This window comes from Pterocles gutturalis, unplaced genomic scaffold (assembly GCF_000699245.1).
Source record: "Pterocles gutturalis isolate BGI_N339 unplaced genomic scaffold, ASM69924v1 scaffold12197, whole genome shotgun sequence".
In the NCBI taxonomy this organism is placed as follows: Eukaryota; Metazoa; Chordata; class Aves; order Pterocliformes; family Pteroclidae; genus Pterocles; species Pterocles gutturalis.
Genome location: NW_010110347.1, coordinates 30,267 through 54,655, shown reverse-complemented (window position 1 = coordinate 54,655; position 24,389 = coordinate 30,267). Strand labels below are relative to the sequence as shown.

The following is a 24,389-nucleotide window of genomic DNA, read 5'->3' as shown; positions in this document are numbered from 1 at the left end:
ATTTCATAGTTAGCTGGGGAAGAGCGAGACCAAATGAAGCACCTTCAGCTACACTGAGCTGGTGGCCGAAAACCTGGGGTAGGGACAGTGGAGGAGCTGGACTGAAGAGTGGCCTTTTTCTCCTGCTTAGTTACCTGCAGGAAACTCATTTCCTTGGCTGTTACGTGGTGGCATTGTAGACAGACCGAGCGTCTCTCCCATTGCATTGCAGAGTGTCACCAAGGATTGCCAGCAGGAAACTTTTAGGGTATATTCCCTGCATCCACCATTGAGTCCCCAGATGCCCCTGACCATCCGCTCTGTTTTCTTTGAGGTCAGGTGAAATGTTCTTGGCATTGACTTTACAGCAGATTGGCTGAAGGCACCCATGCCTTGGGTTATGCAGCTGAAGCACAGGCTGGGGTAAAAAAGTGCCTCCCAGAGCTGTATTCTTGTTCTTTTAAAGATCTTTTGAGAGTCTATGGAGGGAAGGTCTTTGTATGTGAGTTCCTGCATTGCAAAGAAGTTCTTATATCACTGAATTTATTACCTTGAATTTTCAGCCCTTGGTTCTTTAAAAATCTGTCTCTGCTTTAGAATATATTTCAGCTGCTTGCACAGCAATGCTGAAAGTACACCCTGTGATTATGGTATGTAAATATGCAAGAATTTCTGAATAGTTAAAGAAAAATTATAAGCACCATTTGGGCTGTTGATATGTATTAACTGGTTAGGATTCAGCATAAATCTTTCATCATAAAATCATTCTTATTTTTTAAGCAACAATAGCTCCCTCTGGATTTGCATCCAACATCAGCCAAACCCTGGCCCCAATTTCTTCCTGGATGTGCTTGTTATATTCCCCAGCAAGATGTTTTCTCCTGGCAGAGAAGCTTTATTTCAAGAAATACACAGCACAGCAATAAAGAGGTTCTAAATAGTAGTCAGAAAAATATTCCAGTGCAATCAAAATGCTTTTTTAAACCCCAAAAGATTACATGCTGTTTCAAAAGCAGAGAGTCATGACAAAGGAAGAAATGGAGTCCCAGTGCCCAGCAATCCGTGTTACCAGTGGAGCACACCAATTACACCCGTGCTGCATTTGGTCCTAAAAGTCCTGCTTTGTTAAAGGCTAACTAAAATAGTATCTAAAGACTCTTTACCAGAAGAATTTCTGTACACTGTCACAAGGGTGGAAGCAAATAAAAATAATTGAAGCAATCGTCTCAGTTGTCTCCAGGGTTGTCATGATGATGTTGATAAAATCAAATAAGGTGGAAGTTATTGCAAGTTGTTAGTGAGCAGCACAGTTGCGGATTAGCAGTGGAAGAAGCTGAAGAGCTTAAAAGGTTTGCTCATTATCTAGATTTATTGTTTTCAGTTGTGGGAAAGTGTTTGCTAAGCAAAATAACGTGAATAATATCTGGTATTGTTGGTGTATTTTGAACAAAAATGTTTTTTTCCAGTTTTTATGGCTTTTACTGGATTATTAAAAACTCTTGTGTCAATCCATACATTCTTAACAGATTTAGCAGCTTGGTTTTGTGCTCTGTAGCCATTTACATTGCCTATGCGTCTGTGAAGAGCATGAATTTTTATGGCAGTGAAATTAAAAACAGATCAGGCACCAAGAAATGTTTTGAAAAAGCCTGTGGTTGGTATAAAGTAAACTGGACAACTGAGCAAGTTCTCTGTTAGACAGCAGAGCAAATTGCAAATTGTGATTTTGAAATGAGAGGAAACCAAGCAAACTTCTTCCATCCCAGCAGCTTTACTTGCAGGCTGCCATCCATCCTGTCTTTCTTCAATGTTTGGGACTTCTGCCTTGTGCTTCAGTGCTGTGCATGGAAGAAGAGTGAACAGGGCTTTTCTGAAGTGTTGGAGCCTGCCTTGCACCCCCAACTGCCCAGTTTCCCTCAGCAAAACAAAAACCTCTGGGGGCTGCCCAGTAAGGGGCAATGGCACCGTGCCATCTGAACATTTTCATGTTGATGCGAAAGCTTGCAGAAATACAGTGCTAGAAGAAACTGGCATTAGAGGCCAGTTCCTGTTCCCCAGTGCCTGCGTTCAGGAAAGTGGCACTTGGCAAAGTATGAGGGCTGGCAGTATGTAAATCTTCATAATTCAGAAAGTGGATGCTGCTCTGTTAGTAGGTATTTGCTCGCATTTCCTTCATCTTGGGCTGCTGGGATCTTAATTTCCTTAGGGGTAGAAGGTCAAGACCTTTAATCTGGATCTTTTCCCCCAGAGGTCCTGGCCGTCTGCTGCTTCATTTGCCTTCAACAGGAAATTAGGGTCTTGAGCATTTCCAATTAGTTGTTGAAAAGCCCCCTCTTGGAAGTGTTTGCTCTTCAGTAAACCGTACTTAGGAAATTAATCCTCTTGAGATCAAAGGAGTGAGACCTGTATTACTGAAATATTTTATAAACTAATGTACCTTGCTTATATAATCCTGTTCTCATTGAATTTGGTGACAATTTGTCAGAGAGTAAGAATTGACCATTATTAACCTTGAAAAGGTTCTCAAGCAATGTGACACCAGACATTTTATTATTTTCAATTACCTGCTGTCTGCTCCTTTTTATAGAGTTTTGTTTACCCTGCTGTGGACTTCATAAACAGATTGCCATTTACTGAAAACATTATTTTATGAATGAACGAAACTCATGATTCCCTGTAATAACCAACTGCAGTAATAGTAGGGTCTGACTTTTACCGACTCAACTGTCGATGCACCAGCCGTGTGAGCCAGCAAACCCTCTGCGCGGCCGTGGCACACCCAGCTGAACGCGCTGCAGAGCACGCCGTGCTGTCATCCTTCGCTGGGGCATTCTGCATATTGCATTCTCTCTAAAAATATGTAGGGCAGCCTCTTCAGTTTGGTTAGCAATGTGAATCCTTCTTAATAGGCATTTGTTTATTTCAGGTGACTACTAACTGTTTAGGCCGTCACCGTCGTCATAACATCAATCACTGTGCATCATTCCAGTACTTAATTCAGTAATTCCATGTTTGGCTTAGACAAAAATTAGGAATAAATTAAATTGAGTAATATTTCATTGCCAGGTGATTTTGTAGTACTTAATAAAACCTCTAACATTAGAGCTATGGTGGACCTTCTCAGTAATCTATTATTTTGTGGAAAAAGCCTATGTGGTTCCATATAAATACTTAATAAGGTAATAAATGTAGAGAAACAAAATGTGATATTGGATTTTTTTTTTTTAGATTCAAATTTAAAAAATATATATCTTTCCTACGGTTTGCATACACTAGCAGATTCAGGAAGAAAATCAATCAGAATATATGTAACAAGGTAACACAATAGATAGTCCTCCAACAACAGCGTGAATCTTTACAAAGCATCTGAATGCAGTAACGCGAGAGTTCTCCGAGGTGCTCAGGAGCACTTGAAAGCCAAGCCTTATGTTTATAGCGGCTTGTGCAGCCTGAGATTTGTTCCACTGGGAGGGTGCGTTTAACTGAGGAGAGGCTCTGCCTCTGGGTGGAGTGTTCATTCCTTTATGGCTTAATGTAGATCGTGAGGAAACGCTTTAGGTTCGACTTGGCAAGCCCAGCAGGGCAGTTGGGCTCTGCGTGCCTGCAGCTGTCCGCCCGCATGTGGCCAGTGCGTGAGTCCAGGTCTGGGACTTAGCAACATTTTCCTGTCCTGATAACTCATCTTATTCTGGAGCTGGTTGGAGCTACCGCTGGCTTTACTGGGCGTGACTTTACCATTCTGTGCCAAAACTCTGTACACCCGTGTCACAACCATGCCGACTAACTCCTGTGTACAGAATGAAGACTGTATTAGTTAGAAAGCTCGACTGGGCTGCTGGGGACCTGCTTTGAATGTGTTAGATATATGCGAGGCTACGCGACAGGAAATTGTGCAGAAATCTCAAGGTTTTGGGGGTTCTTCTAGCACCTAGCAGAGGCAGTATCGTGAAAGTCCACGAATAGGATTATCAATTGCAATTTGAAGAAGAGGAGTTACTGGAGTTTGCGAGAGGAAATAAATCCAAGTTTCTTTTTCTCCTCTCACCAGAAAGAAAAATGTGTAATGAATGTCTCATGTCTGAAACACTGGGCTGGATTCATCAAAGGGAGTTAGTAATTACCAAATTGAGAGAATCATGAAGCGCTTTTCTAAATTTGAAAGGCTCATCAAGAATAGATCAGGAGCAGGCAAAATTAATAGTTATGAACTCATTTCCATAGAAATGGACTTATTAGCAAGCATGCCAGCTGCCTAAAATTATAAGGTCTTTTCCTTGTGCTTGCAGGAAATAATCTTTTTTTGTAAAAGTAATTTTGACTTTTTATTTTTTATTGCTCCTCTAAACTAGGGTTTGGCAGAATCCTCCTAAGCCACAAAAAGACTTCTCTGGACAATAGAAATATTTAACTGAAAAGAGAGGAAAGATGTGGAACAGAAGAGTGATTTATAGTCCTTGGATTCCATTAGACTGTTCCCTATAGTGCAAACTTATTTAAAGGAAAAATGGAATAAGTCTAAAGAAAAATCTGAAAAATCTTTCTTAGATAAAGTTTGGTTTAGCAGGATTTAATGGCTGATAACAGCATGAGTTACAGTCATCATCTTCTTTGCTGGTGGATTTTCCCACTGGTAGTGTTTTGTCTTCACCAGGCAGTTGCAGATTGACAGTGACTACAAAGACCAACATATTGGCCAGCAGCTACAAATCAGACTAAAAGCTGAAGATTTGCCGTGGTAGCGTGGAATGACTCCTTTTAAAAAGGGTTATGGTGTAATGCTGCATAGCCGGGAGAGAAATTTAGATACAGGTGTTAGGATGTGGATTTATCAGCTAATGGAGCTGACATAAGTAAATGCTAACCTTTAAGGTCTTGATTATGGTTTAAATTATCTCTGGTTTTACTTTAACAACCTCCATCAATTTCAGTGGAAAAAAGGCAGTGGTCTCCCACGCGGTGTTGTAGAGGATGGTTAATAACTTGAAGAATTATGAATATAGTACCAATCTTCCTGCTAGGAAGGAAGCCCCTGTAGGATAAGAGATGCAGCAGCCAGTAGGACGGCACTAGTCTGAGCAAGAAAGAAATTACCTTTCTGGGTTTTATCATGGGTTCATTAGAGTTGTAATCTGGGAAGAGACTTAGAACAAAGAGGGTGGATTAGTCCATGGGGTACTCTGTGCCCCAGATACAGTAACACTTGGCATTGCTTGAAGGCTGAATCTTTGTCCTAAAGAGGAAAAAAGGGAGACTATCATTTTAGAGAAAATCCATTGACCTGCTGTTCCAAAGGTAACTGGAAACCTGCTGATGAATAAAGGAGTCCAGAAAGTTGAATACTGGTTTGCTAAAACTGTGCACTCCATGGGGAAACTCGGTAAGTGAACGATGATTAGATAAAGTCCACTTGTTTCAGCAAAAGTCCAAATGAAAAGAAGTGGATCCTTCTTTAATCAATATTAATATGTCACACTACATGATTTGCTTCTGAGAGAAAGCAGAAACCATTTGACAAGCCCCGTTGTTTTTCCAGGTGATGATAAGGATTCTCTTTGGACCCAGGAAGTCCTGGGAGAGCTGGGAAGGCAGCTTTGCTTTATTTCATACGTTAATATCTGTTTGATCTGGGGAAGGTTTATCTATGTGAGTTGCTGCTGTTTTCTAGATGCACAGAGACTCATTTCTAATCCAGCAGTGTATAACCATGTCTGCCTTTAAATGAAACTTATGTCTTTTATAGCTCTAGAGCCGTGTGAAGGATGCAGTGAAGGTCTTTGTATATTTACTGGCACAAGAATCATTTTACTCCCTGGCAATTCCTTCAGCTTGCTATATAGGCAAGATGCACGCATGCTTTTCTTAGGGAGATCTGAATCCCAATCTGCCTTAAAAATGTAAAACCACTATTACAGCTACTTTTTGGATGCATGAAAAGAAAAACATGAAAGGAATAGTTGAAGGCATGATGGACCGAGCTCAGAGAAGTGCCAGCCAGTGGGACATGGGGGATGGATTTCCAGTGCAGATTAACCTGACCTGTTATTATAGTGGTGAATATAAAGCAAAACCCTCCATCAGTCGTTTTGTTCCGAATTTGAAACCACTTGTGGGTGTTTTTGTGAGTGGCAACTATTGACTTGAACAGATCAAACTTAAATTGTGGATCTAAACCTACCTTTACAGGCCCAATATCTAGATCCACAGTGTAAAGCTCATCTCTGAATTTTATTTCTGTGTTGTGAGCAAATTGATTTTATGCAATTTAGATAAAATAAACTGCCAGAAGTGATTCACAGAAAACTATGAAGTTGAGTACTCCATCGTGGTGCCCACAGTGCTTATGTTTTTAACAGAAATGGTTTAATTACATCCCTAATATTGCTTAATAATATTAGTCTTTAAAGGTTTTTGCTGATTGTCTGCTTGGCCACCCAAAAGATGCTTTAATAGCTTTTAGTTTTGCCTGGAGGTGGATATTATCTTCTGTCAGCATGGAAAATATTTATCCTCCAGGCATTGAAGCATATGTTTGTGGTGTTTGTTGTCATAAAGAAAACATGAAAATCAATAATTCCTGTTCAGACTTTTTTTCTTTTACAACGCGCCTTCAAAAACATATGGCAAAAGATTCTGCCTCTGCGCAGTTGGGAAGAGGGAAATGATGTTTCAAGTCTCCGTTTCTTTCTAGCAGCAGGGTAAACCTTTCTGTGAACACAGCTCCTGGAGTCACTACTTCAGGGTGATGTTCCGTGGGACAGGACAGGAGGTGACATTACAGAGGGCAGGTCATTACCCGGGGTGCCTGCAGGCACAGGACACAGCCTCCATCGGGAACAAGCCATCTCCCAGTAAGAGCACGTTCCAGTCCTTACAGAACAGCCTAACGTGCTGCAAATCCCGATTTTAAGCCATTGTATGAGCACATACCCTGAAACTTCAGTAGCATTGATAACCTTGGTTGTCTCTTCACCGGAATACGATGAAGCAGTAGGGTCTGTGGTGAGGTTAGCTGCCTTTCCATCCCGCCTCCCTGTGGTGTAAGCTGCACCAGGGCTCCACATGGGCAGGTGACTGTCTGGGAAACTGGGGCAGGAACTTGTGCGCTGCTCTGTAAAGTACCGTAATCTTTGTGCTGGATGAGCACAGGTCTGTTTTCTGAATAGGTCCCTGCTGTGGATCTGCCGAGTGCTGTCGGTTAAATCTTGGTTTCTTTTTTCTTCTCTGTGACATGAAGATAAGATCTGGCTTTCTAACCTGAGGATTAATTATTAATATTTACATAGTGTTTGACCAGAGGAGAGTGCTAAATGCTGTTGTTAACAAAAGAAGCAGAAGTCATTTTTAAATACAGTTCTGAATGCTATGCATTTACATCCATTTCGCTACCTTTAAACTTTTATTTCCAGATGAGAAATATATAATGATTTGCCATATAACTATAAATCTGCACCACTGCTGAGAAGAATGTTTTCATTAATTGAAAATAAGGATAATTGACCCCCCATTTTTTGTCATGTATAATTTCTGCAAATCCATTTTTTCACTGAGATAAAGACAAGTTTGGGTTTGAAAGACCTTCCCCCCTACCCCCCTCACAAGAGCTCATTCCTGATAGAGCATGAGGAATGGCCAAGTGTTCTGTTGTTTTGGAGCATCAGTATTTGCAGCACCAAAATTATAATAATGCTGTATAAAATAATTTATCATCATCTGTGCGATGCAGTTCCCAGGGTTTGGGGCTTACTCTGTAAGTTCATTGTGATTACACAGAATGAGTGCCTGAGTTTAATGGGAAAAGTGCCTCCATTTCAGGAAACTAAAAGATAGAGAGTAACCTTATCGATAAAGTATCGCTGTTTCCCAGTGTGTAGTCTGATTTAGGTTTCTGTTGGTGTCTCCATGTCTGCATGTTGAATGTAATGGTAAATCTGGTGAATAGAAAAGAGAAATCAAAATCTATTTTGTTATTAACATCCTACTGATGTTGTGTCCATTTTTTTTTTTTTTTTCCTTTCCAGAGCAAACATGTCCTCCTACGAGATCCTACAGATGGACTTTGAGATCGACAACACTAGCAGCCTGGCAGGGGCCCAGCAAATTACCTGGCAGGTGGAATACCCTCGAGATGACTCCCTGAGTGAACTGGTGGTCTCAGAGATCTTTGTCAGCCGAACAATGTTCGTGGGAATTGTTGCTCTTGCAATGGTAAGAACTTGCTGCTTCTTCTTTTTGCTAAATGTTTCCGTCGATTCTCGTTAGTATTCAAGGGAATGTGAGCCATTTTATTATGTGCTACTTCCTATGCACCTGCTGCAAGTGATTTAAATGCAAAAAATACATTTCAATAATATTTTATTTACCTGATATGCCATAATGGCTCCTTGGAAACCATTTGAGTCTTTTGTGAGAATCCTTTACCGTTTGTGGATTATTGGCCTGGTACATGGTAATAGCTCCTTTGGAGCCATTGTCTTCTGGTGGATTAATGCGACTGCCATGCGTGTGCTCCAAGGGTAAATGTTGCAATTAGTTGGGACATTTTCAATGAAATAAATTAGCATGCATGTGTGGGAAACTTCATTGCTAAACCAAACAACTGGACTGTTTTCTGCTTTGCTTTTCCCCAGTGAGCCACATAGTCTGGTGAGCTGCAAAGTGTCAATTTAATAAAGGGTCCATTTTGAGTTATAGAGAAAGGACAAAATCCTTTCTGAAGATGGAGGTGTCGGCCATATTTTCTAGGCAGGGTTTAAGGTGTACGTGTGCAGAAAGCTCGAAGCTCATGGTTTAAAAAATGCAAATATCTCCTTTTAAAGTCAAATGCACCTTTTCTAGGAGGGACCTTTGGTCTACGTTTGGGCCTGATGGACTTTTTAGTACTAGAGCTTTAAATGACCAGTGCTTTCAGTGGGGCTATGCTGGTGTAAAACTATAGAAACAACCGGAGAGCTTGGATTTTACACTAGTTCCCTCCGAAACACTCTGGTAATTTTTGTTTACTTCCCATGAACATTTGCCTTTCCTTTCCAAGTTGGTCTGTGCTGGTTTTCTTTCTATTACACCATATAACCAACAAATATTGGCATTTTCCTCTGCATGACGACTAGCTTCTCCTACTAGGACAGAAGCAAGGAAATATGCTTGTAAAGGTAAACAAGACCCCAAATAATTTTAATTTCCAGTTCCTACTGCCAAAGGCTACACTTACTGGCAGCCCAGTGACAGAGGAGAAATTATTTGCAGAAAAGTCAATAGAGAATTTTCTTCTAGTGCTTTTTTTAGAGCATGTAGGTGATGAAACGAAACTCTATTTGTGTGGATGGAATATTATCAAGTAGTAATGGTGATTCAGATATAATGATGACAGAATGTGGTTCATGAACAGTCTTGCACGTAGCATTGCTGGTTTCAAATGTATAGCATGGAGTTTGTGCCATGCAGAGCACCACAGATGGAAAAGAAAAGCAAATCCAACCCAAAAGCCCATTGTGAATATTGGATCAGAGCTTTGCTGCTGTCTCTGCCAGGGCTGTGCCAGCGTTTCACTTCATCTCTCCGCGGTTATGGCTGATGTTGGCTACTTCAGCTGTCTCCAAATGTCCCTGGACAAAATCTGAGGCTGAACCTGAATTCAAAGCGGAGCTAATCTAATCTCTGAAACTTTGTCACTGGAAACCAACCATGGCGTAAAGCAAAAAGATTCTTTTGTGAATTTATTATTTTAGTCCTTAGATGGGGGTTTAGTCCCTAACTGGGGGTCTCATGTGGGCTGTTGCTTTGCTGTTGCATGTGAGCATCCTTGACTGGCTTGGCCCAAGGCTGACAGGAGAATTGATGGCAGCAATGGCAGGAACGACAGCTTGTATTTGCATTTCTTTCCCTTGTGTTTGCCAGTTTGCAGTGCTGCTCCATTTAGCAGTCACTAACTGGTGCAGGTTTTGGCACTGCGTTGCCCAGTCAGGAGCGGAAAATAACTGCTGTATGCATCATGCTGTGTTCAGAGAAACACGCTCCCGAGGCTCAGAGCTCCTGACCAAACCAAATGCATTGTAACATTCATTCCTCTTCAAGATTATCCTGGCTCGTTGGGCAGGCAGTCTCCCTCTGAGGGCAGGCGGTATCTGTAAAGGAGTTTTCTCATCTCCTGGATCTTGATCACCCCAGAAGAGCATCACAGAAGGGTTCAGAAACCAGTGTTTCCGTGCCTTTGCCATTGCACTGGACCTCAATGACTTGCTGTTCCTTTTCAGCGTATCCACTGTAAACATCGAATGGTTACAGATGAAAACATTGACTTCCTTGGAGAGTTTAAGGTTTGAGCAAAACATTTAGTCCTTCATTTGCAAGAGTGAACGTTTTGATGGGATTACCAAAACCTCATGGTGGTTCAATGGTAATGACAGCAGCCTTTGCATGAAGTGCAGCTCGGTGTCATGAAGAGGAAAAATTTCTTTCCAGTAAGAAGACTGAGGTGGATTCGGTAAGAGTACTGGAGGAGAAATTAGCTGTGAAATCCTGCAAAACAAAAATGAACGTTAATGTGTGGATCTCTTTCTGAGGCCACTTTGGTTCTTTTAATGTAGAGACATCTCTTCCATACGGTTTCGAATATCGCTGCCATGAGTTTATCTTTGTTTTCCATGCTACTTTCTTAAACAAACAGAAGAATATCGAAAGACCCTGCAGATAATTTATTCTGTCATTGCATTGTGGTGACTCTGGAGATAGCGGTTGGGATATTTTTCTCATCACTAGCTATACTAGCTTGCCTTTTTGTTGTTTTTAGATAAAGATATGGTAGACTGCGTGGTAACATTTGAATAAGCCTGATGAAAAGAGATTATTTTTTGCTTTAGTGAGTTTATGAAGCTCTTAACATCAAATCTCATGTTCTTAACATTTACATTTGGTAGCAAGCTTGAAAAGCTTTTTTTTTTTTTTTCTTTTGGGATTTTCCTAAGTGAAGATACAGCTGATTTTTGTGCATTACATACAAAAAATAGATCCTCGTTAACAAAATTTTTCTGTAATGAATTGATATTGCAGATTATTTCTGGTTAGTCCTTTGGTATCGGCTCAGCAGTGCATTAGTAAGCACTGTTTTGAGATGCACAGAAGGAAGCAGGGCCGGGGAGAGTCTCCAGGTGAAATCCTGGCCAGGGTGGCACCCATCAGCTGTGCTCTGTGCCTGCTCTCAGTCTGCTCCTGAGGTGAGGTTATCCGACGTAACTCAGTGGAAGAACACTCTGATAAACTGAAATGCCTATATGCCATGACTAAAAAGGAACAGAGATCTTTAAGCCTTGATAGGGATGTTAGGAAGTAACTGGAAACTTGTTAGCTTGTGAGAAAAGTAGAAATATTTAGTGTAGCAAACCCAGCTGTTCTTCCTGTGGGTTTTTTTGGAGGTTTTGCATATTTTTTTGGAAGAGGACTAAAATACGATCTTGGAATATTGGGAATTCCTCCCAAACTATCCGTTTTAATTTGAATGATCCTCCCTATAACAAATCTCAATGTTATTTATTGACAAATTCAGTGCATTCAAAATATGTGAATAAATAAAACACTTGCACTAATGAGAGAAAATAAAACAAAATTCCATATTGAAAGAAAGGCTGTTTTCTGCACCATCTGACAGTTCTCCCCAAACCCTTGAGCTCCTTCTAATTGAAACATCCAGTTTCAACAACTGCACAGGGCCAGGCAGTTGGGATTTCCAATGGAACTACATCCAGATGGAAACAGCACAGTCCAGTAATTTAGGATTTGCTTTCTGAAAGTCACATCTCTACTTCTGGGTGAGCAAGGCAGACTGTGCACAGTGGGAAAGTGCACAGAGGGGATGCCGGGGGAATGCAGACCATCCCTGGCTGGCCTGGCAAAGAAAAGAGAAAATATCAAGATGGGTGCTGGCAATCGCATGCAGCCTGTATCTCTCTGAGGAGCAGATTTGGATGGCAGCTGTGATAACCCTGCTGCTGCTGGAAGGGTCAGGGTTCTTTGTGGAGTTGTTCTTCTGGCTCTGCCTGTGAATCGGATGCCTGCTGAGAGGCTTCAGTCCTGTAGGGTTTGTTATAGAGGAAAGTTGTAGGGATGCTCTCATTAAGCTATCCTGTCATTTCCGCCATTCCCAGCTGTGGAGAAGTATGGAAAAGGAAGCGACCCAGTCTGCGTGCAGCCAAAGTTGTATGGGAAAAAACATTTGGTTTTACTTGAGGAAGGTTTTGAGGTGTGAGAGGACATCAGAGCATCTTTCAGCTTGTTCCTCCACTCCCCCAAACAAACAAACAACCCCCTTGTTTTTGTTTAGTCCAAACATGGCCTTAGTACCTCTTGGCAGGTGAGTGGAGCACCAGTTCATCAGCTCAGAGTGCTTATGGTCTCACTGGCACCATTTCCAGCCTCGTCCCAGATGGCATGGCTGTGTGCATTTTACACCATTAAATAAACAGACTGTTTATTTTCTCTAGTGTTCAGTGTTCATTGACTTATGCTGAGATGAACAGGCAGGATTCTGGGCCTCGCCTATCTCACCTAGCCCTGCACTGATCTCCCAAACTGCTCATACCCATAGCCTGTGCTTTGTTCCTGTAGCTGAGGCTAGATTGGGAAATTCACCCTTTCTGAGCATGAAAATTGGGTAGAAGCATACCTGTCCTCTTGTCTAGCTGTAGAGGCACATAAAGATATGTAGAGAGACAGAGTTTCTTAAGATACCCAGATATAAAGGGAAATATGTGATTCTTTCTTAGTTACTTTTTTCAGACTGTTTAGAAGTGGTCAGAGAAATTCTAAGTTGTTTGGACAACAGGCTGAGAAATCATGAAGCTCAAAATGCAGCAACCTCTGAAATCCTCCAGAGTGCTGCTGCTTTAATCCCTGAAGCTGTGCAGCTAGGTTCTGTTAGGAGGGGCAGTGGACTTGAAAATGAATTAAAACCATCTATGTGTGTGTATTTCTCTGTAAGTAAAACTCTACAAGTCATTCTAGAGTCATTTTCTGTGAACTGTGGCACAAAAAGTATGTGAAGATGCATTGTCCTGTAACTGCTCAAGCATTTTCTGCTCGAAAAAGGGAATTCCCCTTCTAAAAGGGAATGGATGGGGCTGCTTACATAGGGAATATAAATACATAAATACTAATTCCTAAAACTCCATGCCAATTAGCAAATTATTTTTTCCTTAAGTACTCTATTATTTAATATTTATGTAGTGGTTTGTATCTTCAGAAAACTTTCCAGAATAAACCAAGCTTGATGAGAATGGAAAATTAAACAGAAGTTAAGTCACTCTTACTCAGTTTTACCTATTTCTGAATGATTTGTAAGTCACTTTTTATACTCCTAAAGGTACTTTTTAAAACACTTAAAAAAAAATCTTACAATACTATTGCTTATTATCCCTAAAACCTGTTTTGGTTAGAAAAGAGGTAGGATTTATACCGTCAAGAACTAATGACAGCACAGATGAGTGGCTTTGAAGAATGTAAATGCTGTTTTATCACCTAAAGCTGTGCATAACTATTTAAACAGATTTAATTCAGGTAAAAAAGCATGGATTGGGAGGATTACTCCCTTAATTTGAAACCTATTTACGAGATGGAATATTTGACTCCTGGAGGTTTCTTTGGAAGAGAGCGGAAGGAATATTTAGTTGTGTCTAAGTATTTACCGTAAGTTTTAAGATAAAAAGCTGTTGAGGAATTTTACCTATGGAAAATGATAGACTGAACACCGTACTGAGGTCGCTATTTTGGAGATAGCATGCAGGCTTCTAGCTCGAGCATTAGTGCACTGTCTTCTTGCAAGGTACAAACATGTCCCCAGATACCTCTGAGGATCTGGTCCTGGCTGTTCGGTTTAATGTTCCACGATGCACTGAGTGTCAGATGAAAATGTCAGCTGCTTTGCTCCTGTGAGGCTTATCTTGTTTTGGTTTTGACGATAAATGGCTCTGATAATTGATTCTTCCAACATCTGGTGTACAGATTAACATGCGGAAATAATGTCCCTGAAAGCGGAAAGGTGATCCATTTTCATCGTGTTGAGCAGAATAACAGATCAAGGTGAGGAGGTGGAACACAACCACATTTGAAGCTCTTTTCGGTTCCACTATTTTGTTATGTTACTGAGTATCAGGAAAAGAATCTGTCTCCTGATATTATTATTGCTAACTGAAAACACTGCAGGTGATTATTTTAAAATGAGTTTTATGGCACTGAAGTAGGATGTGAGTTTGGATCTGGTTGATGTCTAATGTATCAGAAGGTGTGTTTCAGGCATCCAGCAGATCTGTCAGAACATTGTAAAGCTGGATCTAAACTAGTTGACTTGATTTGTCTTAATATAATAATCTCACGAAGTGGAAGTGTATGTCCTGCTAATTATGGAAACTGATAGCACAGATCAATCTGTTCCATCTAGTGGTGATACCATTCTCACTGTTATCTCTCTTGATCTGAATAGACATAACCTGCAATTTCCATAGTTATGGAAGCGAGGTGGTTAGTGGAGTCTGGCTCCTGGAGTACAACAAACATCTCACTGTCTTTGAGCCTGTCATCCAGGCTTCTGTCACAAACAAATGTGATCAGATTAATCTGTTATCTAACTAACAGTTGGGGAAAAATAATAATAAAAAAGCAAAATCCAGGTCTTTTAGAGAGTTTCTAGGCAACCAGGAACTTAGTCAAAGGAAAGAACAAGACATTGAAGAGAGGTCTTTTAACTGCTTTTTTTTTTTTTTGTAAGAAGGCTTCAGCTGAGGCTGAAGGCTTGAGGAACAATAGGTTTAATAATAGACGAATATTTAGCGTTCTCTTCTTATCTAGGAAAATGATGGCTTGGTCTGTGATGGACAGCACTGGTGTTTTAGCTATACATGCTACAGATCCTTTCTTGTATAGTTATAGGATTGTAATTCCCAGACTGTCATTATTCTCAAGTGTTTTCCAAATGCCACGATCAATATTTCACCAGTGCTCTGAGCCCCTCAGCCTGAAACATTTGTATATAGCCTACAAGTATTTTATCTATGCCTTCAGAAATCTCATTTTCTGGAAAAAAATGTAAGCTATTGGTTGACTAATGGTTTACTAATGTTGTGAATCACTTAGAACCACAGATGGCTGTATATACTCCAGTGAGGTTTCTTTTAAAGGGAGGCTGAATAATAGCATCTCTAGTTGCTGCTAGCAAATGTACTGACAAGAACACCCAGAAAAATTGTCCTTAAAGATGCCCATTTCTATAACTCAGGCTGAAAGGGAATTGCTGAGTGCAACACCTTGTGTATCTGTTTTAGAAAAAGTAGGAATGCAGGCTGAGGGTGGTTGTTTTTTTTTTTTTTTTAAATGTACTTCTAGCTTTGGCTGCTGAATATCCAGTGAGGAATAGGAGGTAAACGCAGTTTGGGATGAATGCCACCAAATCCCTGTTTGCAGAGGAGATGGCATGGCCTTGTGCCCTTACTCATGGCAAGTCCGCTGCTGTCATATTCTGATGCATCATTCCCAGTAAGAAAGGTTCCCTTAAAAACATAAAATAATTTTTGTGGGAAGATTTTCAAAAAAAAATATTAAATAAAAAATCCTCTGTAAAATATTTGATTTTGCATAAAAAAAGACAGGACTTGGGTGCGTGGATTGTGCTGGGAACGTTGTCAGATGCCTGGAGAGCAGTCGTCTCCATATGCAAGCCCTCAAGCAAGCTGAGGCTGTGGCACAGACTCAACATGGGTTCACATCCAGCCATGGTCTGCAGTGCTTTTCCATGCTGAGCGATGCCTGTGGGACCCTCTAGCCAAATAAGTAGTCATTCTGAAGTTTAGAAATCGCATGTTTCCTGGTACTGCTTCTCTTGTTTTGTAGCTTTTGTCTCTGAGTCTGCAGAGAGTATGTCCTGCTCCATTATTCAGGCTCTGCCACGGCTTTCATTCATGGTGATTCTTGTGCCCTTCTTTGGGGAAAACATTTCTTTTATGCATTCATTTTGATTCAGTACAAGTTAAAAGACGTCTGAAGTAATGTGAACTTGAGTGTCCATGTTCCTGCACAGAACACTTGAATCCAGCTAGCAAAAAGGGGAGTGTTTAAAAAGAAAAAAAACCCTTTAAAGAATGTATTTTTCCTACAGAAATAATTTTTGCTAATGGCAATACAGGTTATATTCAGACACCAATTAAAGGAGCACATTCACACCAAGATGGAAATTGACCCAGCTTACCTTTACCTTAAACTAAACTAAGAAAATGTCAAGCTTTAGCAGCCTCTTGTCTGTCTTTCTCTGGGGTCAGTTATAAAACCCCAGAACGCTTAATCCTGGAGTGTCAAAAATATCAGAACAGGATCAGGCATTTCTAGCAAACCCAGATGATTTACGTATTTTGTAGAGGTTGGTTAAAATGTATTTATGTGCAAAATGTCCCATATGTGTTTATCCACTGCACTAAATGCATATTTCTTACTTGAAATCACTTTGACCTTTGGCCTTCCAGTTCCCTTTAAATTATACAGTGCATCTCTGTTTTACTTTCCAACTGCACACAACATGAACATCTGTCATTCACAAAATTCACCATTTCATGGGAAAGATATTTAAAAATAAATTCAATATAGAGTAGGTCTTCATCCCAGAAATATCAGGGATTATAAAGATTTTTTTTTTAATAAAACTGGAATCTATGCCTCCCAGATCATAGATTTCAGTGTGAATTTTAGCATTAATTAATGGGAGCAAGATTGAAGCCTTGAGCTTGCCTAAAACCTCACGCTAGAAGGATTGATTTTAAACTCAAAGCAAATTAACTACTGCAGAGAGAGTACAGGATAAGAAAAAATAAATTCTTCTTTTGTATTATTATATTTCCCATGCCCATAGCAAGTGTTTTATGTCTCTGTAGCAAAGATAGTATCTTCTGCAATTAATGCCATCTTCAAATTAATTGTCATAGGGAATTAAATGGTTTTGTTGCCTTCTTTCTCGGTGTTCTTCCAAAAATGAAATTCCAGCCAAATCTCCTCAATTTCATGAAGTGTTTCAATTTTAACTGGACTATATTTTCCAAAAGATATCACATGTTTTCCCTTTCAGCCTTATTCTGGGCATCTGAACCAAGTCTTGGAATTGCTCAGTGTGAACCATTATATCCTTCCCTCTGCTCAGTTAAACATACTCTACCATTTAATTTTGAGAGTAAAAAAGAGAGAAAGAAACCCAAAGAGAATTTGCTATTTGTGGGACAAAAATAAAGGCATTTTGAGTGTTTCCGTGAAAACAATGTGACATGACAAATTTTAAGAAGCTCTCTGAATACTATTAATATTTATGGTGCACTCAAGAAAACGGCTATTGTGTGCCACATCCATCAAAGATAAGCATTGTATTCAACTGTGTTGGATGATAAACATTGAATGACAATAGCTGGAGATTATATGAGGGATTTCATAGTCCTGTTTTATCCCTGCTTGAGGAAAAGCACCATGTTATCCCACTGTGAACCAGTAATTTTCTTTCATCAAATTAGATACATTCGCTGATACTTGTTACAACCACAGTCCAAAACGTTAATGAATATGCAGAGAGCGCTGATGCCAAGTGCTTCAGAGATCCTCTTGCAAGCTACTTGGGATCAAGTCCTAAAGGCGGCATTTTCCACTCATCTCCCTCTTGGAAGTCACGCTGAACCTTACCGAATTGCGGTGATTTGCCTGCATATTGCTAGTTGTTTGCAGTTTGGATGAATGCTAACAATTCCCCATGAAATGAAGGCCCTTCCAGCATAGTGAGCTGGCTTTTTATATCCCATGTTTCTCTCAAGAAAAATTCCTTCCCTCCACCACCAGAAACGGGCCAGAATTGCCCGTGCCATGGGAACGCCTGCTCTGGTCCCACACCGGCATCTGCCTTTAGATGTGTCCAGGAATCTCCTCAGTCTGGCATTGCTCTTCTTCATTGTCATTGCTGTAAAATGCAGTTTTGGAAATAATTTACAATGATCCAGGCAAATAACTGCTGGGGAGAGATAAAGGAGACATCTCTCCCCACTCTTAAACACCGCACATCTCCTCCCTGCGCCATGCGGCCGTGCCTGGTAAGCTGCATGGCCTCGTCCTCCTCCGTTCCTGGTCGATGCCGTCTGCTCTCGTGATTAATCTCCTTGATACAGAGGCTGCGTGCATCACCACTTCCAAGTTCTTTCTGCCCTGCCTTCTTATTGAAAGTGCAATGCTCTGGAGAGACTTCTTTCTGAAGATCAGACCAATGATGCCTGAATTCTGCACCGCACACCCACATCTTTGGAAAGAAACTGTAATTCAGCTGTCGTTGATTGACAAATACCTGTAGCATCTTTGGTCAGCTGTTTCAAAATAAAGCGGTATTTGGAAGAGTTACCATGCTCTCCATATATCGAGGGTAGGAGGACATCAGGTATTCTTGCAGACGGAGTGATCTCAGGTGTCTTTGATCCATGAGGGGAGTTACTGATCTTAGAAAACCCTCTCCAAGGATGCACAGGCACTAAATTCTTGTTAAAAGTAAGTGGTTCCAATAATAAATGTGCGGAGGAAAATGCCAAGAGGTGCTCTTCGGCTGAGCTGATGGGGCTGTGCTGCGTCTGGAGGGCGATTTGGTTACCTCTGTTCCTTTAGGTTTGCTTCTTCTGTCTTTATGAAAAATTTCCTTATGGGAGTTCAGTGCAAGCTGATGGAGGGATCCCTTGACAGATTATCTTGCAAACCAGGAAAAAGGGCACAGCAAACCTCCTGACAGAGTGATTGCAAGAGGGATGAGCTGAGCCAGCCTGAAGAGATTTTGTGAGCAGTCCAGACCTCCCCAGAACCATTAACAGGACCCAGACTGGTGAAACCCACTGTGCTGGGGGGAGCTACAAAGCTTTTACTTTGTCTACCTAAAATGAGTCTCTTCTTGTTCCTTAACAATTACCCAATAATTTGGCTTGTCTGCAGTTTTTTTCCAGAGTGCTCATTCTGCTTTTATTGCCAATTAACTCAGAATTCTAGTCTTGGTCTACAGCTGACTGGCCAGTAATTTGAACTAAAGCCCTTATCAAAGGGGCATCACTTGTAAAACAGAGAAGAAATCTCAGAGATAGTGAAATTACTGTTAATTAAATCAGCACATGAATATAATGGGCACACGTGAACAAAATTATATTTGTTTTTGAGCTGTTGTGCTAGCTGGAGGGTAAGTCTTATTAGGACTATTTAATTGTCAGCCTGTATTTATAAGATGTACAGCGAGCTGTGTCCCTTCTGCATGAATTCATTTTGTATTGTGTATACATGTACGAAGGACACATATAGTCCTTAGCTTATGCAAACAGACCATGTTCTTGCCCAGCAGATGCTGTACTATATTTCTTATGTACATTTTGCACTGAAAGCTCTTCTTTTTGAACAGTCATTTGTATTTAACACAACTCTGGCATTGACCTTAATGTAGTTACTTCTGATTTACGTGGCCTGAGTATCACTTATGCTTAGGAATTATTTTACATGTAATTTCTATTTATTTAATTCAATTAAAATTGCATCATAAAGATGGAGCAGAGCAGCAATCAGAGAGCTTTACAAGTTGTAATGTAGTCTATAAGCAGCTATCGTGTAGAAAGAAATTTCCTCCAAAGGTGCCTCAGCTTTACTGAAAACGTTAAGCTACAGCTTGAGTAAGATAATTGAGATACTCTAACCCAGTGCTTTGGGACAGCCTCCTAATATTGTGTTGCTCAATTCTGAAGTTCTTGAATTAGCAGTTTCACAACTCTGCCTCCTGGGGAGCTGGAAGGCAAAACTGCATTTTGTACTGGTTGGCGCTTGCCTGTGAGATGAGTCTGAAGCAGAAGACAACGCTCCCTCGTGGGAATGGCAGGAGTGAGGGCACCGCCAGTGACGAGGGCAGAGAGGAGGAGCTGCTGCAAATTCCGGTTTATTTGAGAGGTAATAAATGCATTCCCTGCTGTGGCTAGGGGAAGAAATGGATGCAGCGAGTTTCCAGGGATGAAATGTTGGCATCATGCTGAAATAAGTGGTCAAGGACAGGGAGAAGCAAACGGGCTTTTGCATAATCTTTGGGACCTTCTAATTCTGGGTTGGTAAATGAGTTGAAATGTCAATGATCTTGTCATTGCAGTGTGCTTTCCCCAGCTTCTGGGAATGCTGCTGCCTAAAACCTCAGTGCTGTGAGACCACGACTGAGTGGCTCCTGTACCGGAGCTTGGGAGAGAGCCCAAACCTGCTCTTCTCGGTGCCTGCAGAGGGAGAACCTTGCCCGGACTTACACACTGATCACAGCCAGGATTTGCTGTTGCTCCTTGTGCAGTCTCCCAGTAGGGTTGTAGTAAAGAGGAGGAGGAAAAAGGCAGATAGTATAATCCAAAAATTGCACTTCATTCATCCCCGTTCCTGCGCATGTCCTTTCTCCTCGTGTTGTTTCCGTGCGGCCAGGAGCAAGCAAATTCCTGTAGTGTTGGCCTGGCTCTGCGAAAGAGGAGCAGCCACAAGAATTGAAGTTTGGTAGGAAGAAAACGCAGAGCCATGTGGACACTGCAGCAGTTTGGTGTGCCAAGCATGGGTTAACAGGCTTGATGTACTCCATGTTACTAGAGATGTAAGTGACAAAGAGAGGATTTAATCTGTGTCTCTCATTAGTGTGTCATTTCTTTCTTAGAGTTTGGATGACAAAATGCATTTGATCTGCTGCAGAGTTAAAAACGCTCATTGTTTCAGCCTCCATTTTGAAGCTCACCTAATGAAAACCAAATTTCAAAGGGAAAAATATGCCATTAAATGCTGTGTCAGAACAGAGAGCTGTAATGGTTGTTTAGCTTTTTGCTTCTAGATTGCCAGCTCAAATCTAACTCCGCTGATAGAAATCAGAGATGTTTACCATGTAATACTATCTGGTTTCTAGGGACCAGCAATTTATGTTAAAAGCAAAGCTCCAGCCCTATGAAGTGTAATAGCGCTGTGACTGTGAAGTGCTGCGAGTCATGTTTATAGAATTTGAGATGAGATTTTCAAGAGCATCTCATGGCTGGTTTTCTGAAAGTTATTAAGACACCAGGAGTTACAGACAGTCCCTTCATGGGATTTTTGAATGGACCTTGCTGTTTAACTCTGTTAGACACCACTCTGCAAACTGTGGCTCCTACAGATGCTGAGGAAGTGTATTTTCAGTGTACTTCCAGCAAGTTGTGTGCATCTAAGCCAGCCCAGCTATGCTGACAAGAGGACAGGGCACGGCGGCACTGTGGTAGTGGTGAGCAGAGGCTCAGCTGCCTGGTGGTGTCAGGAGCCCTGCGCTGGCTGCCCGGCCCCGCAGAAGAGCATCCTTCAAGGTGCTGGGATGTGGGAGCTCCCAGTGGGGCCAGTGCTGGGAACGGGAAAGGCAGTGCGTCCTGCGTGGTGCTGGGTAAGATCTTTCAGTCAAGCAGTGATGTTGCAGAGATTTTAAGAGAGTACATAGCTTAGGCTGCTAAGGAAAGGTGCAAATACCTGTTTTCATTTCAGCCAAATGACACATTTTTCCAGTGTTCCCCCAGTTCAGCTATTGCTTATTTTTCCCCTTTGCTTGTGGGCTTTTAAATTCAAAGCAAAGATTATTACGTGCTTCCCACTTCATCTCTAGTTTATGGACTGTGAGGAGCAGCCCGCTCTCAGTCCCTCATTTTGAACCTTTCCTACTCAAATACTCACAAAATGGACATAACTTTAGTGCTTAGGGCAAGGGGGAGACTTGGGGTCCACTTTCTCTTCCAGTTACTTTTCTAGAAATTTGTAATGCACATAGGTACCTAGTAGCTCAGCCTAAAAGAACCCTATGCAAGGATTTTTACCGAGGTATTTGCATAACAGGTACGTCCTGTAATAAAGCCTTAGCTGCATTGGAAACTGCCACCCAGCATCCCGGTCCAGGCTCTCCCAAGGACTGATGCTGTGCAGCAGCGGGAGCATCACAAGTGAATAAGAAGCGACCAACAGCTCTTTTGTAAAAATGAGTGTGTCAGAGACCTACAACAAAGCTAGAAATATGATGATAAATTCCCAGAAGCAAGTGCATACTTGAGCTTTTACAGAACAAATATTAGCATTCCCATAGGTTCATATTTATCATTTATTTTCAGTTGTAAATTTGCCATTTAAAATTTAAAACTAATTATTGCTTATAAGTTGCATAAGTTGTTCTTAACTACATAGCTTATATAACAAAATGAGCTGCAAACTGGCTTGTTTTGTTTCTTGTAAAAGCACTTTTGCATTGTGGTCATTATTATCTGCTCAAGAAAAAAAGAACAACAGTCCCAATGGCCTCCATAACTTATATCCCATAATGTGAATTTCAAACCATGAGTTAGAATAGTTTTGTTTGGTGGAAAAATATTCAGTTTAAGAATTATTCACAGAAAATAATTCTGATAAATGAGTACATGTTCAAGTTTTCCTAACTGGTCATGATCAATTCACAAAGAGGAAAAGGAATGCAAAATTCATCAAATAAATTATTCATTATATTCACTCAGCTATAGCTAACAGTGACTTGTCTAGACAGTAATTACTAATTTTTAACCTATGTATGTTCACGTAACACTATTGTGTGAGTAGCTTCAGTATATAGCGGTTTGAGATAATAGTAATGGATGTAAGTCAACTAGCAGGTGATTTTAATTGGGAAATTATATTGAATTTTTCTATTGAACTGCCATAAAACATTACATAAATATTGAATCTTCTTAATGTTTTTCTGCAGTTGAAAATATAGGCACACAGAGTTCTGTGCTAATTTGATCAGCGGATAAGCAAACATCTTTCATTTTTTAAAATTCTGCTGTAAAATTCTCCAAACAAACATTAAATTCAGAATACAGCTAGAATCTACAAGGAGTCTGATGCGATAACAGCGCTTTCCATTTCAGTGATGACTTTCCACTGACCGGTTTGCGTGGCTCTTAGGCAGGGTCCATGTCTCTCTGTTTCAGTTCCCTGGTGTGCTGTAACGCACTCCTGATGGCCCAAGGAACAGAAACCTTTGTCCTTCCCCTTTATTGCGATGGCAAAAAACTCAAGGCTTTGAGGGGATTCCCTTTGTTTCCTAGGCGATGCAAAACCTCTGCAGTGATGGATCTCACCTCCTGCTTAGCCACCAGCTGCCCGGGGGATGTGGCTGCTGGGATTTGTGTGGTGTAACTGGTGCTAGAGACAGGACCTCAGAACAGTTTCGCGAGAAGACATCTGGCCACTAGTGCTGGCAAGCCGATGGTCCTGCCGGTCCACCAGCACCAGCAGTGGCACAGATCTGTGCTACCCAGCGTCGATTTTGTGGGTGTGACAGTGAAGAAAATGGGCTTTTATATTCCTTTGGCTTTTTTGCAGAAATCTCTATTAGTGTTACAGTTAATTAGAGAAGAGTTAGATTGACAATAAAGCAGAAAATCATAATCTCGACTGGATTTGTTATTGAAGCATGTGCCCTGTGGGCTAATTGCAAGTTAGTAATTTTGTGGGGCTCAACTCTCTGAGTTGATCAGAAACTGTCATTTATAAAGCTCTTCCATTTCACATAGGGTAACTCACCTTGAGGGAAATATAGCAGGAAACCCACGCAAACGTCTGGAAATGATGCAAAAACTAGGACATTGTAAAAGAATATTTGCATAAAATTTTGTTTTTGTGTATGACAGTTTAAGCTACATCCTTCAGGGTGTGTTTTATAGAGAAGTGCATTAAAAACTAACCACGTGTAGCTCCCATTAACCCTAATACCAGCTCTGATTCTGATTTCCTGTGTGCCTAATGTTATCTTAATGCAATTTGATTTGATATTTAATTGCAGTAATTTAATTAATGGTTCTGTAAATAAAAAGGCTAAGTTGTGCCCTCCTACACACGCAGATATGCACAGCAAGCAGCTCCTGTGAGACTTAAATTTGTGTGTCTTAGAGCCGAATTTAACCCTGAGGATGTATGATAAAATGCCTGAATCCCAGAATAACGCTGCAGTGGTGTTTGCATTGGAAATGTAACAGCATTAGCTCAAGCTTACAGGAGGAGGGTGGCATTTAAAAACCAAACCTACAGATTTCTCCCTAATACTTGTCAACGGGGTAGGTCACAGAATTGCTTCATTGTATAACAGGATTCCATAGAAAATAGTTTACAAAGACTTAGTTATTAATAAAACTGTTATTAATTGGATAACCTGCTATTAACATCGTTACAGAATCCTATTGACCCAATGCGTTACTCACAAGCCAGAGCTTGTAGGCATTTATAACCCTTCTATCGATGTGCCTGTAACCATCTCTAACACATGCTACTCGTGTCTGTTGCACACTTAAAATGCCTATTAAATATTGATTAGTCTCCCTTAGAAACCATTTATAAATAGAAGC

The 24,389-nt window shown here is 40.8% G+C and overlaps 1 protein-coding gene across 1 annotated transcript in view; it reads left to right on the top strand.

The window, feature by feature from the left end:
* LOC104461672 (transmembrane protein 132B-like) overlaps positions 1 to 24,389 on the top strand; it is a gene marked incomplete at its 3' end in the record, with an annotated part of 132,118 nt that overhangs the window by 92,652 nt on the left and 15,077 nt on the right. Inside the window, exon 3 of the mRNA XM_010073336.1 lies at positions 7,998 to 8,184. Coding sequence (XP_010071638.1) covers positions 7,998 to 8,184 — 187 coding nt within the window. The remainder of the gene's footprint in view (positions 1 to 7,997; positions 8,185 to 24,389) is intronic.